General features: G+C 49.5%; 1 protein-coding gene across 1 annotated transcript in view; it reads left to right on the plus strand.

The window, feature by feature from the left end:
- Positions 1–6,038: 6,038 nt before the first annotated feature.
- Positions 6,039–16,918, plus strand: part of SEPTIN9 (septin 9) — a 144,318-nt gene continuing 133,438 nt past the window's right edge. Inside the window, exon 1 of the mRNA XM_056360986.1 lies at positions 6,039–6,172. Coding sequence (XP_056216961.1) covers positions 6,151–6,172 — 22 coding nt within the window. The 5' untranslated portion in view covers positions 6,039–6,150. The remainder of the gene's footprint in view (positions 6,173–16,918) is intronic.

Below are 16,918 nucleotides of genomic sequence, written 5' to 3' on the forward strand. Positions count from 1 at the left end.
GCCTCCCTCCAGCGCAGCAGGGCTGGTAAGCCTGGCTTTTCAGAGCTCCAGCACTCTACCTCCATTCCACCTTTTTTTCCCTCCCCAGGGATGTATTTTCAACTAAAACTTGGACCATAAAAGCCATAAACCAGGGTTGTATATTTGTAAAAAACAGATTAAGCTTTGAGGGGTTTGAGAGGTTGACTTCGGCCTGGTTTTGTTTTTCAAACTTGCAGCTAGTTTCAGAAGTGCTCAGCTGGCATTTCTAAAAGCAGCCCAAGGTTTTTACAATGATTCTTAAGGGGTGTATTCACATGAGACAGCTCATGAAGCACCTTTAAGAGTCTTGTTTGCAGAGTCTGGGGCTATTCAAAATTAAAAACTCCTATGACCTTCCATTCAAATTCTCCCACATTCAGGGATTTTCCTTCTATTGAATGGACATTGACTACTGCCTTTAATTTTTATTTTACTGTCTGTCCACACACTCTTCAGCTTTAATTTCAGGTTTAAGTACTCCCTTCCTTAACCATGGGAGAGGCTGTTCTATGAAAATGGCCATCTGATGTACCTTGTGGTTGAGCAGATGTTATCTTGTTTGGTAATGAAATTCTCCCTTGAGTAATTGGACATTCTTCCTGGTTCCTCATAATTAAGGCAGAAGAAAAGAACAAAACCTGCTGATTTGATATGAGTAATTGCTTCATTAAGTCATTTGCTTCCTCACCATAACCATCAACCCAAAGAAGAGAACAGCATGACCGTCAGACCATATATGACGATACTGTAGTGCTGTGGGTCTTTGGTGCTTCATTGTCCGATGGAATCGCAGGGAAAGGAGTTAGGAAACACACAGCTAAACTATTTACCTCTTAACTATATGCACTTAAGGCCACAGAGAGAGGCTGGCTGTTGCTAGCTGTGCTGTGTCCTAACAGAATGAATCGGTCCCTGGAAAAAGCAGAGTTAATGTATGAAGCTTTGGATAACACAGCTGCGTTGCCTCCTGTATCTGAGCATTGTGAATTGATGCTGAGAGGCTGAACATCTGTGTTTTCCTACTGTGGAGAAGGGAAGAGGAGAGCTGCATTAAATCCTGACCACTGGCAAGAGAAAGTGGCTCAGAATTGGAGTACTGCAAGTCTTAGCTGTGGTGATGGCTTATGTCACTGCTCTTCTTGGCATTTAGTCTTCCTGGGTTTGGCAAGCGGGTTTGCGTGTGCGTTTGGGTAAACAAGGTCTCATCAATGAACACACAGTCCCCAGTGACACTGAGGACAGGTAGATGGGCCTTGGTCACTTGCTAAGTTACATGGATTTAACTGAGATCTCAGCCATAATTTACGTAGGAGATTCTCCATCCATGTGGACCCGAACTCTTCTCATGCATGTCTGACTGCCCCATCTCCATGATTCAGCGGTTTTGTTGCTCATGAATAACAGGTCACCGCAAATGCATTTCATAAACCTGTCCCTTATTTCCTCATTGCAGGCTTGAAATCCAGGCTGCTGCACTGGAGCAGCCACAGGATTTATGTGTCTACTGACAAAGTCAGGGCTTGGAGGCTCCTTGGATGTGACTTCTGCCAAATTATCCCCAAGTACTGGAGGAAGCATTTCCAGGTCATTGCCGACCAGTCCTCCAGACCTCTGCATGCTGTTCTCTCCTAAGCCTGTGTTACCCAGGATTGCTATCAGCAACTTTGATCATCAAACTGATTTCTATCTCCCTCTCCAAGATATGGACAGGTATGTTTTTATAAGGCAGACTCTGCTCAGCTCAGAGCTGCCAGACCCAACATTCCTGCAGCTGTAAAGTTAGGTAGCAGCAAGTTAGACAGCCCTGAGTTTTAATCCCAGTTTGGGCAACCCTTTTTCAGAGCCATTAAAAATAAAAAAAATCTGTCTTTAATTATATTTTTTTTTATGACTAAATGAGCATAATGATGAACTTAAGTAACCAGGGCATTGTAAGGATTAACTAACTGTGCTACAACCAGCACATTATGTGAGTGAGCACTCCATTGGGGCTGCAGGGGAAAGAGAAAGATAAAGATCAGAGGTGCCATAATATTTTAGCTTCCTCAAGAAGGTGGTGGAAAGGAGGGCAGATTCTGCCAGTGCCACAAGTGCCCCGTGCTAGCTGATCAGCTCTTGTCCTTTCCCACAAGCATCTTGCTGCCCTGGGCACCAAACCCAGGAATTGTGCACTGCAAGGGGCACAGAGCATGGACTGAACTTTGCCTTGAGCTGGGCTGCCAGCAGCCAGCCCGCTGGCACGTGGCTCTTCCAGCTGCAGTGGATGGGTTCAGTGGGCTGGCTGAGCTGCCTGGTCCTTTCCTGCTGACTGGGTGCATCCGAGCTGTTGGATTTACCAAAGTAACGCAGTGTGAGTCAGGCCCGTTGTACATGCAGCAGTGTCAAAACCCACCCTTCACACCTGCCAGGGCGATTGCAGGCTCTGGGCAGTTTTGGCCCTTGCATGGCCAACAGCCACGAGGTCTCATCTTCTGTTGGTCTCCTTCCCCTCCTGCTTCCTTTCCTTTGAGTCCGGGGGCTCCTCCAGCTGAGTTCTGCAGGGCTTTTGCAGCCATGTCTCTGGCCGGGGTGCAGTACCACTGCTCGCCTGCTACCCAGTTTGGCAGCTGCCTCCCAGTGCTGGGCAGGACCGGCTGCTGGGGCAGAATGCGGTGGAAAACATTCCGTCATCTCTCCAGCCTCGCAGCTACAAATAGCAATTGGTCAGGCAAAAAGAGCTTGGAAGATCATATGTAAAACAGAGGTGGAGAGGGAGACGTGGGCAGTTTATAGCCCGGACACCTGAGTTCCTGCTTCTAAATCAGAGATGCTGTTCCCCAAAGAGGAGGCTCAGGCCTGCTCTGATGCTTGCCGGCAGGTCTTTGGAGTGTGATTTCCCGCTTATCCTTCTTGCTGGTCACCCGGGGAGCCCTGCTGTCCTGTAACAGCAACTTATGCCACCAGGCAATGTCTTCAAGGCCCAGGACAGCGCTGAGTAACACGCAGCCTCCCGGCACCTCTCCCTGGGAAAACTCTACCTTCCTCCCCTTTTGCAACACAAGAAACTTGGTCTGAGAGATTGAATGAGTCGGTTGGAGAGATGCAATTACACAGCTCAGCATACCCTAATGTGAGCATCATGCTAGTCCATGAGATTGTAGGCTTTTTCCATGGGGGCTCAGCTTTTCCTTATTTCTAGAAGTTATTCTTCACTACTGTATGCGTTACTTTGTGCTGTTACCTCTGCCAGTCTCTCCCTCATCTTGATCCTTTCCTGGGCCTCTGGCTCCCAGCCCACCGTAGATAGCTGGCAGTGCTTGTCTCTCACTCCTCTGATCGTTGTATTATGTTTGGTTTGGGAGATTGCATATCTCAGTGGAGGACCCCCACATGCTGGGGAACGTGCTTGCCTGGAGGATGCTGCTGGGGGAGCGGCAGCACATACCACTTGCAGAAAATGCCTTTCATGCCTGCCATGGACCTGTAATGCATGTGTTGCAGACTAAGCCATGAAGAACCAGCTGCTGAGGGCAGCACAGCTGGGTCAGGCTCAGCAGCTGTTGCAGGAAGTGCAGCATCTGCAGCCTCAGTAGTTCACAGGAGCCTGCCCACGCTCATCCCTTGAATAAGATCCCTACTGTGTGCGTGGAGCTGGGTATTGCAAGATGGAGACAGGTGAGGTTGATGCAGCCTCTCTGAGAAGAAGCCAGCTCTGCACCTCTGCCAGCACCGCACTGGAATAGGAGTGCCAAGGTGGGATGTGTTTGGCAGAGGGGACGTCCAGAACTGACCAGGTCACATCCGAGCTGTTTTAGCAGGGTGGGTGCATGAGGCTCATACGGTGCCTGCCTGTGCTGCAGCCGGGCTGAGCCAGCAGCCTGAATCCCTCACTTTCAGGAACAATAAGTTCCCTCACTAATCTTACGAAAGAGGGGGGGGGGGGGGGGGGGGAAGCTATAAATGACTTACCTATTTGAAGCTCGTGGGCTCTGCATTGTATTAAACATTAACCTGCCCTTATGAGCCAAGCGACTGATTCTCCTGGTAATTCTGAGGCTGGGCAGCCAAAGAAAAGGATTCTTTGTCAGACAGTATTTCAGAAAAAAATCCCTTCAGCCCTTTTCTGTCTCATCGTGTTTGTTTGGCCCTGCGGTAGAAAGCCCGGGCCACAATTTGCTGTTTGTATTTGTGCAGTCAAGCTGATCAGATGGCTGTACCCCAGCCACGGCTCCAAAAACGCTGCTGACGAGCAGCCCTGCAATGGCGCAGGCACGCTTTGCACACACAGTGATGCACACATGCGGAACCGTGCAGCTAATCACACGCATGTGCACATGCACATATACCCGTGCATGAGAAGAACAGAAAGCTGCCTTTTGATCTTCTGTAAAGTGTATCCCTGTGAGTGTTCAGTATTAAAAGTAGTTGCCATCATCAGAGAGATGCAGGTAGGAGCAGAGGGGGCATTAGTGCTCGGGAGCGGGTTCTGCTCCTGGCTTTGCCCTTACTTGGTGTGCAAGGTAGGGCGAGTCATTGTGTTATTGTTTCTCCTCCATAAATTGTGACTAATGATTTCAAAAGCACCTGTGGAAAGAGTAACATATTGTTACTATGGGCTTAGGTGTATGTTTACTTAAGCAACAAAGCTTTGGTCGTTCAGAAGTTTGCTTGATGACAGAGTTTTTGGCTAACATCTCCCTGCAGGTGACTGCAGCATGACAGTAATGCAGCGCAGTCATGCAGCAGCGGGTAGAACTGTTGCTGCCATGAACCTGGAAACATGTGAGTGTTCCTGAGCTGTTCCAGTGCGAAGTCTGGCTGCTCATACTGAATCCCCCAGGGACTTCAGCTAGCTCTTCAAATTCTGTGCTAAAGCCTGAGAGAGGCTCAGACGAGCCTTTTTTTCATACCTGTTACAGAGGCAATAATCTGTGGCTGAGAAATGGTAACAAATACTGATGGGACCACATCATCTTAATCCAGCTCATCTACTCTTCCTCCGCCCCTGAGAAATGCCAGGGTTAGGGCTGGGGGGTAAGAGATTTTTCTCCTTCTGTGGAAAAGTCTGAACCTGAACAGAAAGCCCGTCCTGCTGAAACCATGCCTTGAGCTGGTGGAGTTGTCTTGTGGGGATGGGACTTGTCTTCGTGCAGGTGACTCATCCCAGCAGGCTGTGGAAATCTTCCCAGTGGTCAGCCCAGTCCTTCCTCCAGTAGCTCAGGCTCCTGTGCTTCTCTGTGCCTTCAGTCATAGCTGTCTTAATTTGCTCTTTCTTCCTGTCTGTGTTCATAATGCCCCCAGCTTATTGCATTTGTGTAACTAATTGTCCAACTTGCATTTCACAAAGGAGTGATCAGGAGCATGTCTGCTCTCTCAGCAGACCCACGTGCTGGGCAACATAAGGAATAGCAAAATGGAGCCTCCTTTTCCGCAGTAACCCGGGGGAGCTGCTGGATCCCAGTGCTTTGGAAAGCTGGTTATGGGGTACGTGGCTTTCTGCATCCCCCCCCAGCAGTGAGTAACCGCTCACACGTAGCTCTCCCCATGTCATAACCTTGCGTAAGCACTGTGGTCAATTTACAGCCTTGAATGAGTCCTTTCCGTGTTTGAAGAGGAAAGAGGTGTTTCCACTGCAGGGTGCTGATGGGCCGGTAATGCACTTTGAACTAAAAACTGCCTGACCTGAGAGCAGCGCTGACCTGAGCCGCTGGCAGCACAGGGCTGAGTCAAAGGCATGGGGTGCGCCGGGCTGGAGGCGTGAAATTCCCTCCCTTCCCTTTGCTGCACTGGCTAAATAAATACCCTGGGATTTCCAGGGCTGGGAGTTGGCAGGAGTAATCCCCAGGGACCATTTGTTTTCCGAGGGGATAACGTGCAGCTGCCTGGGAGGCTGAGCCCTGCTTTACCCCTGCCAGCACCAGGAGAGGTGGAACAGCCCATAACTGTGTGCGAGATTAGGAAAGGTGTGTGCTAATTAATTGGAGCACTGGGCTGCCCCGGGCTGGCGCCACGCGTGTGGATGCAGTGGCGGGGCACGCGGCCCCTCCTCGTCCCTGCCCACGCCAACAAAGGGATCGTGCCTGCGGCACCCCAGGGACCGTGCACCCCAACGCCTCGCTCCGCTCCTATGTCACAGCTTGGAGTGACATCATGAAGAAGTCCTCGTATTCAGGTGAGCAAGTGGCCACCTCCCTGCCTCTCTCCTCTCGCCTCTCTCCCTTTGCTCTGTATTAGGGAAAGAAAAAGCCCCTGCAAGTACAACTTGCACACGCTCTTCTCCCTCCAAGCGGCTCTGTAGCTGAGTGAGCAGCTGTTTCACTGTGTGTAAACAAACACTGTTGATCAGAGGAAAAGGCTTAAAAAGCAAAACAAATCCAGGGAGGCAGCTTTTTCCAGGCAAAACTCTGTGTTGGTGGCACAGAGCGTTATTCAGAAGGCACCTGTGCCAGCGCGGGGTGAGCTCCAGTGCTCAGCTGAGCAGCAGCTGGAAATTAAATCAGGATGGTGGCATTCTGTGTGATACCAGCTGCCATCAGGGCTGGAGGGGTTTCCAAATCAGGGGTGGAAAAGCTGGGATCCTCTAATGCTGTGGGACTTTGTCCTCTCCCTGCTTCCCATCCTGGCTTTTCCAGTGTTGCCTCATGGAGCGAGGGCTTTGTGCCCTCTGCTCTCACGGGCTCACACAGGCTCCTGCCTCCCCAGCTAACACGGGAGGGAGCACGTAACCATGACTGATGGCATTTCTCTGTGCTTTCTGTGCAATCCTGCCAGCGGCCCCAAGAAGTGGCTGGTGCATGATGGAGCAGACACGTCTCCTACAAAATGTCCATTGCTCACCCTGTAAAGCTCAGGTGCCTCTGGCAGCTCCTCCAGGTGCAGGACTTTGCTCTGCAGCTGATTTCTGCTCAGCTCCAGCTACCAGCCCATGACCCCGTGCTCCGTAAGCCCCATTCTGCTCTCGTTGCTGTGAGGATGCGGTATCATCATGCTGACCTCCTCCTAAGGTCCTAAGTCATGGGTCTGGCTGCACCATAGGGTGCTGGTGGCAGCTGCCATGCTTCGAGTCACCCAAGCCATATGGTCAACTGGACTCTGCCTGAGCTCATAAGCCACAGGAGCTGGGGGTTTGTCTTCACTCGGAAAATTCCCTGTGTCATGCTGCTGCCTGTTTATTGTTAAAATTAATTAGTAACATTTCTCTCTTGCACATTTCTCTTCTCACATTAGTGTTGCTAAATGGACTGCCAGGGAGGTTTTATTAGAGTCTGTATGCCGGGAACCTGAGAAAGCCTAAGCATGATTATTAGCACATTGTAATGGATTAAAGTGGGTCTTAATGGTTGTGCATTGTGCGTAGGGAAGCCTGTTATTTGTACAGGCCTCCTGAGGGGCAGAGGGTGGCTAAAGCAGCCCTGGAGCAGACAGGAGCGGTGCAAGGACAGGTCTGGAGATAGCCAGCTGTTGCAAGACAAAGCTGTCAGTACTGTGCGACCTGATATTATGACTTCTTGCTGGTGAGGCCAAGTGGTCCTTAACTGCTTTGCTTGCTTTGAGCTGAGTGCACTGGAGTGGAGCTGCGGTGCTGCAAAGCCCCTGACGTGACTGATATGCCTCTGGTCAGTGTCCAAATCCATCTTCTCTTGGTGTTGCAGCTGAGGTCGGTTGACATCTGGTCAGTACCTTTAATTCAAAAGGGACTGCGGTTGTATTTTGGAAACACTGTTTGCTTTGAGACTTCCCTTGGTACAGTGCAGCTATTTAAGGGGAAAGAACAGAAGAATTACACTAGCCAGGATACATGACACTGAAGCAACAGGATAATTGCACTATGACCCTCACTATTCTTAAAAAAAGCATGGGCAGCTCTTCTGAGCACAGCTCTCATTTGTGTTGCAAAGGCTTCGCTTTCGTCCTTGCAGCTCCTGGCCGTGCTGTGCCCGGGCCTTGCCTCTTGCTGATTCATCGGGCAGAAAGGCACTGGATGAATCACCCACCATGCTGGGGGGGCCGCCTTTGGAGAGCTGCCACCTCTGCGCAGGGCAGAGCCAGCCCGCCTTGTCCCATAAATCTGGTGGTTTTACAGATTGGGAAACAGTGATGGTGACTTACTTTGGGGAATTTCACTGGGAATCCAGATTGCTTCTCAAGACATGAGTAAGATGTAGAGAGTGCTGCAGAGCCTCTGAGCTTCCTACTGCCAGAGAAACTGGTGAGGTGACAAAGTGACTTCTCAGCTGCAAACACTGTGCTTCCCAAGCACGTTGCTGACAACCCCTGACAGGCTGGAAACACAGTGCCTGGCTGAGAAACTCCTAAAAATCATGACAAAAGGAAAGAATAAGCATCTTCTAAACACTTTTTGAGGTTAGTGAGAATCCCTCGCTGGCCTTGTTTGCTCCTCTCCAGTATATTCTGGACCTGCTCTGTGGACCCGGTCCCACTGAACCCAGCTGGAGGATCTCACGTGACTTCACAGGGCTGAAGCTCCCGCTCCATCCTCCTCTGTCAACCCGGCAGCACTGCTGCAGTGTGCTCCTTTAGCAGGCTGCTCCCCACCCTGGGCAAGATTTACCTCTTCTGCAGCACTTCAGGGGAAATCATTACCCATCTGCTATGACTTTTGAGCACATGCCATGTAGGTGTGGCTGGGATTAAGAGTTTGCCTTTGGATGCTTTGCCTCTTAGCAGCAGCGAGAGGCTCAGACCTTTGTGCCATAGCCGCGGGCACGTGTGGCTCGGCCCAGTAGCGCTTTTTTCCTGGAACTTCCTGGCAGCAGTGGTAGAAGGAGGGGAGAGGGTGAAAAGGGGATTTTACACAGCATGTTAAAAATGAGCAATAACCGCTATTGAATCCAGCTCTTACATGTTTGCTTTAGGGATGTCTATTATTTCAGATGCTTAAGGCAAGGAGAGTTTTTTTCTGAGATGTTTTACTTGTCCTGGAATACTATTTTTTTAAAGGATTTTTTGATTCTCATTTTCCATTACTCAAGCACAATGGCATTGCCAAAGAAGCAATAGACAGGATTCGTGATGAACGGCACAAGGATTTACAGGTATTTTCAAGGATGGTGCAAATTGTTTTGGCCAAGGACTGTTTGCAGTTTCAGGTTTATGTAAGATGCTGGCATGCACTGAAATAAGGATTGCTCTAATTACAGTACCTCCAGAATTACCCGTAGTGGTGATGCGTGACCCACCCTTACCTAAATTGTGGACGTCTAATTTATTGCTTAGGCACTTAGGGGAAATAACTCCTCAGATATGAGCTAAGGCTATAGGAAAAACTGCAGGAGTAACAGTCAGAGCTGTGATCTAGTTGTTGCATTAGGATTTGAGAGTATTTTTTTCCCTGTATCGTGACTTACAAAATGATTGCCTGCAAAACATGGGCAACAGAACATAAGTCAAACTGGAGCTGTTGGCATTATCTGGACAGGGATGCTCTGAGGAGAGAGCCCCTTTCTCAGATGGGTTGGTTTGTAGTGTCCCAGGATCCCCTCCTGCCCCAGCCCCATGGTGCTGCCTTGGTGCCAGCACCACGCAGTGTCCTGCAGATGCTGCATACCTGCAGCTCTGGGCCAACGCAGCAGCAGTTTGTAGGTGTTAGGGGGGCAAGTCAGGTTTGTACCCTGCCACAGGGCTCCCTCTTCATGCTCTGGTATGTGCAGCCAGTGAGGAAGAAAAGCAAGTGAGCTCTCTCTGAGGGTGAGCAAGCGCTGCGGCGTGCAGCTGTGATAGCACAGGGACATGCACGGCAGCAAGCACTCGCCTGGAGGTAAATGACAGTTTGTCAAAGCGCAGTGAAGAAGTGGTGGGTAGACTTGGCCACCCCTAAATAGGCATGAAGGGCTGTGGCTGGATGAGCACTGGTGGTTGCGAGGGCCTCGGTACATCTCTGGCTGCAGCCGGTTTTCTGGGATGGTCTGGAAAAATTGAGGCTGAATCTTTTTCAGGCTGATACTGCACACGATGGGTCCGGTGTGATTCCCTCAATGGCTTTTAACCTCACCGTCATAAAAGTTGCTGGGTGGGGCAGAGATGACCTGATGTTTGCAGAGCTGATTGTTCTCTCCTGAACACCAGACCCTGTCTCCTGTCATTTAAGTGGCATTTTCGGTGTTTCAGCAGTGGAAAAATGAACAGAGTTGTTCAGGCTGATAAATTTTATTATTTTTTTAAGTTCACTGGCCAAACAGCAGTATCAAGGAAAAAATATTGCTTGGATCCAACAAAAACATTAATTTAATTTTAGGTTGTCATTTTGAACAGAGATTCTTAATAGTTTGTTTTGAAATATATAAAAATAAACAAGCCCTTTTTTTCAGCTCAAATGCACAGCTAGCTCTTACACCCCAAACCTGCATTGCTGGGCCAACAAGATATCATCAAAAAATAATAAACGATTGTACTGAGGATTTGCAATCAACCACAAGAACCTGGATCCTCCGTCTGTGGCTGTTCAAACCTATTGCTCAAAACATGAATTCAGTGCAAGTAATGCCTCCGCCAGCTCGGGTGAATGAACTGTCCTGCTGCCCCACTTGCAGCTGTTATCACTCTGTGGAACAGCCCTGCCTGTGCCTGATGTGCTGCAGCACGTCCATGGTGTCTCTGTTGCAAATAAGTTTTAGCTGCTGTGTGTTGAGACCAAAGCACTTTGCAGTAACAAACTGCTTTGTGAAGAGGCAAAGCAGCCACTGGCATGGCTGAGCAGTGCTTGTGCAAATAGACGGTGTAGTAAGGAACAGTACTGGCCTTCAGGACGGCTTCTGCAGAAGAGCAGGAGCAGAAAAAATCCACTGCATCCAGAAGTGCCAAGGTTTCTGTTACATCCCATATCCTCACTGCCTGGTGGGACAGAGCTACCACCGGAGGAGCTACCAGGTGGAGGAGCAACTTGCATGCTGGTTATGGGGCGCAAGTCTGCTTTTATAAGAGGCAAAACTTTCTGTGCTGTGTTGTTGTTTTGTTTGTTTACAACTGGCTGTATCTCTCCCTTGCTCGGAGGATGCCGTTTTGGCTTCTTTGCTGCCACCCATCCCTGCCTTCTCCTCCTTCCAGCTCCCTGTGCTCAAGCAGAGCAGTGAAGCCTGTCCTGGGCTTCTTTCCCTTCCCTTCAGTGACAGAGCAGAACTGAAGCATTAGTAAAGTCAGTGCAAGTGTGGGGGATATAAAGGGGAAGGAAAAGGGTGAGGATAGAGTTTTGGAGCCCAGGAGTAGATGGAAGAGGAGGGATGGTGGTGCTAGCAGTGCCACAGTGGGGTGAACTGCCCCAGGAGCACCGGTCCTTTGCCTGAAGCTGTGGAAGTTTTTCATTACATGGTTTTTGTGTTGGCATTGGGTTGCCTTGTGTTACTGAAAAGGAAATAGCAAGGACTATGAAACAAACTTGTTTCTTGATAATCCACAAATACCAGGAGACCTGTGCACAAAGAGCTTTGTATCCTATTTTCAGGATGCTGAAAGCTCTGCACGTTGCCTTGGTCAGCTGCGTGGATGATGCTGCATCATTCAGATCCATGTGAAAGCTGCTTGATACCAGATGTCCATGGCCCACCATCCTTGCTTTAAGCCCCCAAAGAAAAAGGAGAACAAACACGATGCAGTTCCTGCATGGCAAGCACTTGCTCACTGTTTTGGACAACCACATCTCCAACTAGGTCATGCCTCACACTCACAGTTTCCAGCCAGTGAACAGCAGCCATGGTGCCTGCTCACATTCACACATTCTGCCTGGTGAGTCTTCTTCCCCAACTCCCTTCAAATATTTTTTTACCACTTGATCTATCACATATGCTGTTCCCTGCTCTGTCCCTGCCCGAGCCGCTTCCCCTTTGCTGCATGCACTGATGTTCCCACCAGCTGCTCCCCTGGGCTTGTTGTTTGAGCTCTAGCAACATTTAGAGATGCCTGGACAGAATGGGTACCATTGCCCTAAGTGCTGTGGGGATGCAGGGTAAAAATGTGCATGTCCTTCCCTCCCACCTCCAAACTTGCCAGTGACTTGTGTATGGTGGGTGGCAGAGGCAAAAACCATATGAGCAGGTCAGTGTTGCAGACCATGCTCTTGAGCATTGCCCAGCTCTGTGTGGTTAACAGCTAAAAACCTTTAACAATTCTTCCGATTACTTTTAAAATGAAAAAGTTGCATGCTTTAGAAAATTAGATTTCTAATGTGCCTGTCATCTCTTGTGGTAGTAAAGCCTGTAATTTTCCTGGAGTGCTACAGATTGCTGGAGTCTCTGTTGGATGAAAGCCCCCTGATCCTCGGACAGACGGTTCTCAGCTGCCTTCAGGGCCTCACAGTCTGTTTCTGTGGTTTAGCAGATATCAGGAGTTGTTGACGGCAGCTGGCATCAGTCCTGGCAAACTTACCTCTGCGCTTGCTTTCTGCAAAAACAAGGTGGGACCATAAGATGCCCAATCAAAAGCACGACTGCTATAGTTTACTCGCATGCTGACAGAATATATTGCCATAAAGGTCAATGCGATCTGCCGTCACATGTGATGATTGATGTAATCTTGTTATGAAAAACTTCTCCTATAGCAGTGCCACACTGTGCTGGGGTGGCAGGATCAGTGTGACAGGTTTGGTTGGGTGCTCTGCCGTTGCCAGACTTGGCTAGCGTGTGCGGGCTGTGGTAGAACTTTGCTTCAGGTAGCAAAACTTCCCAACATCTGTTAGGAAATAGTTTGGAGAAGCAAGACAATCCAGCCGGTGGAGAAAGCCAAATAAGAAACTGCAACACAGAGACATATGCAGAAAATAACAGAAAGCCATGTGGGGCCCAAGGAGGTGATTATTTGCTTCCCCAAAACACTGATTGTCTCATGCCCACCCAGGGTGAGCAAGAAGAAGCGGTGCCACGTGGCACAGGGAGATGTTGTTGCAGAGAGTAACTACCTGCTTGCAGGGAGACGCCTCCTAAAAGCAGTGCAGATGGTGAGTGGGGCTTTGAGGCTAACCTGTCCCTCTTAGACAAGAGATGTCTGGGGTTTTGCAGCATCAGGTGAGATCCAAATTCAGGGCAAAGCCTGTAGAACAGGAGGGGTCTTTTTATGGCAGCAGTTTGTGAAGACTGAACCTGTCGGATAGGTGTGTGTAGTCTGTGCTTGCTTTTTGTTAGCTCCCAGGTGCCATGCACGAGAAGATGGGACCCACCGGTCCCTACGGGTGATGCTAACTGGCCGTGCCAAGCATGTTTAACAGCACACCAGGCAGCTTCCCTCCCTGCTTGGTCCCTGTGTCCTCAGGAAGAGCAGCTGTGCTCGTGCCTGGTTCCTTCTGGCAGTCACACTGAAGCCGTCGCGCGGTGGGAGAGCGGTGGCAGTCACTGGTGAGTCAGCCCGTTCCCACACTGGCCTGCAAAGACTTACTAGTGACAAGGGTGACTCAAAGCACCCTTTAGAGGGTTTGGGTTTAAGAGGTGGTGCTCAAGGCTGCCTGGGAAACCACTTCCTTCTGTGTAACTCATTGTTTAGGTGACAGTGCAGGCTTGCAAAAGCCTCTCTTGCAGCTGCTGTGAGGTGGCACTCGGGGCACTTGGTCCATCGCCACAGAAGCCTGGAACGGAATCCTGGCTTTGTGCTTGGAAGGCAACTTCCAGTGCCACGTGCACAAAGTGGCCTCTCACAGTGCTCAGTGACATTCAGACATCTCTAGAGCAGAGGCCAGCATCACTGTGGGATGGCACCAGGAGATGGGAAAGGAAAATTTTTGTCTCGTGCTGCTGCATTTGTGAAAACTGCTGGCTGTGCTGGGCAGAAAGGGGCTCATCGTGCAGCCCTCACTCAAGCTTTAACATTGGTCATTGCATTAGTAGTCTGAAGCTCAATGTAAGTTACTTCCAGGACCTGACTTTTAATTTCAGGTAGGGCAGGCTCAAATCTGATGCCCGGAGCACGTAACTGTCCCCTCCATTTCCCTCAAACAACATGCTACCTTCAAGGCTCTCAGGTCGAGCAGAGAGAAATTAAACTGGAGGGATGATTGCAGGCTGGAACTAGCAGCAAAAGGTTTTTTTCTTTTTCTTTTTCCTTTTTTTTTTTCCTTTGTCCATGCCAGATGAGTATTATTTACAGGAAACACTTTGTGCAGCTCTGAGATTTGTTTAGAGAAGGAGTGTAGGGGGAGGAGACAGCTAAGGGCATAATGGAAATTAAAAAGGTCATGGTAATGCTCAAGAAAGTCCATAATTTCCTGGTGTGGGAGTATTGCTATTCTGGGGACTGAGGGAATAACAGAGCTCGGGCTCCAGTTGCCGGGGGAGAGAGAGCACTCACGGGGGGATGATCTGCAGAGGAACCAGCTCCCCTTGGGAAGAGTTCAGCACCCAGCATCTCCCCAAGGCCTTGAGGGGCTGAGCCCAAAGCAGCTGCTGGGGGGGACAGAGGATCCCTGACACTCGGTTGTGCCCTCGGCTCATCTGGAGCCACATCCCTTCGCAGGCTGCGGTGGTGGTGATGCCCAGGGAACTCTGAGTGCCCATACTTGGGGAGCAAGCTTCAGTCCTGATCCTCCAGAGCAGCCCCTGGGTGCAAGCTTGCTTTGGTTTTGATGTTATCAAGGGAAATGCGGATTGCCTATAGCTTTGTATAATGGACAGAATAAACAAAGGAAATGAGGACAAGATGCCCTCAGCAATTTCTGCCAAGAGCTGCTGTTGAATGACTCAGTGGCTGAGTTGTAAGTGCCTGGACACGTACAAATAAAATTTGCTGAGAAGAATAATAAATCTTGGTGCATTACAAGTCAGGACAAAGGACTTGCACAAGCTAGACCACGGGAGGTGGCAGGGGGTTTGTTCGAGTGAGTTTGAGGTTGATGCAAAGCTGTGAGTTAAGGAGGCTGGAGGCTGTTTTGCCTGCAGGAGAGGTTTGGCTCTGGGCTGAAGAGAAAGTGTCACCCCCCACCCGCCTGGTGGGGAGCTGCCAGCCTGCCCTGGTCTGTGATCAGGGGTGTCAGCCACCAGCATTCGACGATGCTTTGCTCTTCTAATATTCAGTTTCCATCTTCCTTCCAAGATGATTTTCAATTAATTTTTAAACTTAAAAGCAATATATATATTAATCAGTAGGAATGAGGATGAAATGTAATTTATTGCCCACACAATTTAATTTGAGGCTTTGAAAGTTGATGTTGTTGCCGGTCCAATCCTGAAATGCTGTAATCCTCATCCGCTGGTTTGCTTTGGAAAGCGTTTCTGACCTCGCTGATTTTCAGTGTTCTAGTGATAAAAGGAGTCACATGTGCTGTATTGCTTTTATCTAAGGTCAGTTGCTAGAAGCACCAGGAAATCCTCAAATTCAGACCTTTATTACGTGCTCTTGAAGCCCTGCCTGCCACATGAAGGGTTTTTTCTGCTTTGGTGTCCTGCCTTCATGTATTTAAGAGCATGTTTTATCAAGCTGGGCATAATACTGAGAAATGTGAGTTTGAGTTGTGCCCAAGCTATACCAAAACCACCACATCCCACCATGGGATTTCAAATGCCTTATTTTAATATGACCTCTTTTAGCAGACACTTTATGACTCTCAGAGCTGTTGAAGTATTTACTGAACAGTTTGGACTTATACAGCCTGAAGGACTAACATTACTGTAGCTAATTGCCCTTCGACGTTAATTGTCATTCAACTACATCCGCATCTGTAAACGCTTTCCCAAATTGCTGTACTGACAAGTGAGATGCTTCAGTTGGCAAGTCCCACATCTGAGCACTGAAAGGCTGTCAGTCCTGTGGGTTGTTGGGGGATGTCATGGCTTGGGTGGTCTCTCCCGTCCCGCTTGGCAGCTGCAGTTCAAGGCTGTGATTTATTTCCCAGAGTGGGTTTTTGTCTGATAAACGTCCCAACAGTGATGTGAAATAATTTGACAGCTGATTCCTGCAGCTGATGTTGGGAAGGATGAGCTCAGCCCTTGTGAGTTTGATCCATTTGTGGCAGTTTCAAAGCTGCCTGCATGGGAGAGCTGCTCTGCTCCGTGTGTGCCTTCACGGACCAGCCGCTCTCTAGGAAATCAGCATCAGGCATCCACGGTTTAAAATACACACCAGGCTTTTTGGATAGTGCATGTGGTGGGGAAAGGGGAGGAGGATGTCTCTGACTGCAGGGGTTTTTTGTGTGTTTGGCTTTGCTAAGTTTTTTAAGATCATCATGGGAAAAGTAAGAGCCCTGTACTTGAGCCATGGTGGAGAGGGAATAGTAAAAAGTTGTTTTGTAACGTGTCTGGATTAATGTTCAGATTTTACTGAGCCTTTGGGGCATGAATATAAGTATGGAAGCCCCCTAGGGATGGGTGTAAGCCAGAAAGGGATTTGACCCCTCACATGTCAAGGTACTGGGTGCTTATTATCATGGGTATCTGTATTAAACCCTTCTGCAGACCACTCCTGTTCCGTGGTGGATGGTTTGTGTGCTGCTGCTGGCCGTTTGTAACACAGAAGAAAGGTTAGTGGCTCTGGACACTGGGCAGCAAGCAGCTGGAAGATTGGTCCAGGGCACAGTAACACAGCCCCTGGCAAGCCAGGAGCAAAACCTGACCTTAGTCCTGGGTAAAAATCCAGGGTAAAGAGCCCCATTCCTAGGCCTGTGGAAATATGTCTGTGCCCCAGATGCCTCCATCTGATGGGCAGGCTGTTACCGAGAGGCGTAGCAGGGGTGAGGAGGTTTTCCCACAGGTCAGGTGTACACAGGAGCATGGGTCAGCAGCTGGGAAAACAGAAGCTGTGCTGGCAGAGCATGTACGCTGGTGGAGGCTGGTGGGGGAAGACCAGTACAGGAATGTGGAGAGGCAGGAGCAAGGCCTGGAAGGGCAGGAGAGAAGGATGCAGACCCAGCACACAGCACAGCCTGCAGTGCCACCACGCTCGGTGAGGGAGCAGAGATGCAATGAAGGAAGCGACTCCACTGGTGAAC

Source organism: Falco biarmicus, chromosome 1, assembly GCF_023638135.1.
Source record: "Falco biarmicus isolate bFalBia1 chromosome 1, bFalBia1.pri, whole genome shotgun sequence".
NCBI classification, from domain to species: domain Eukaryota; kingdom Metazoa; phylum Chordata; class Aves; order Falconiformes; family Falconidae; genus Falco; species Falco biarmicus.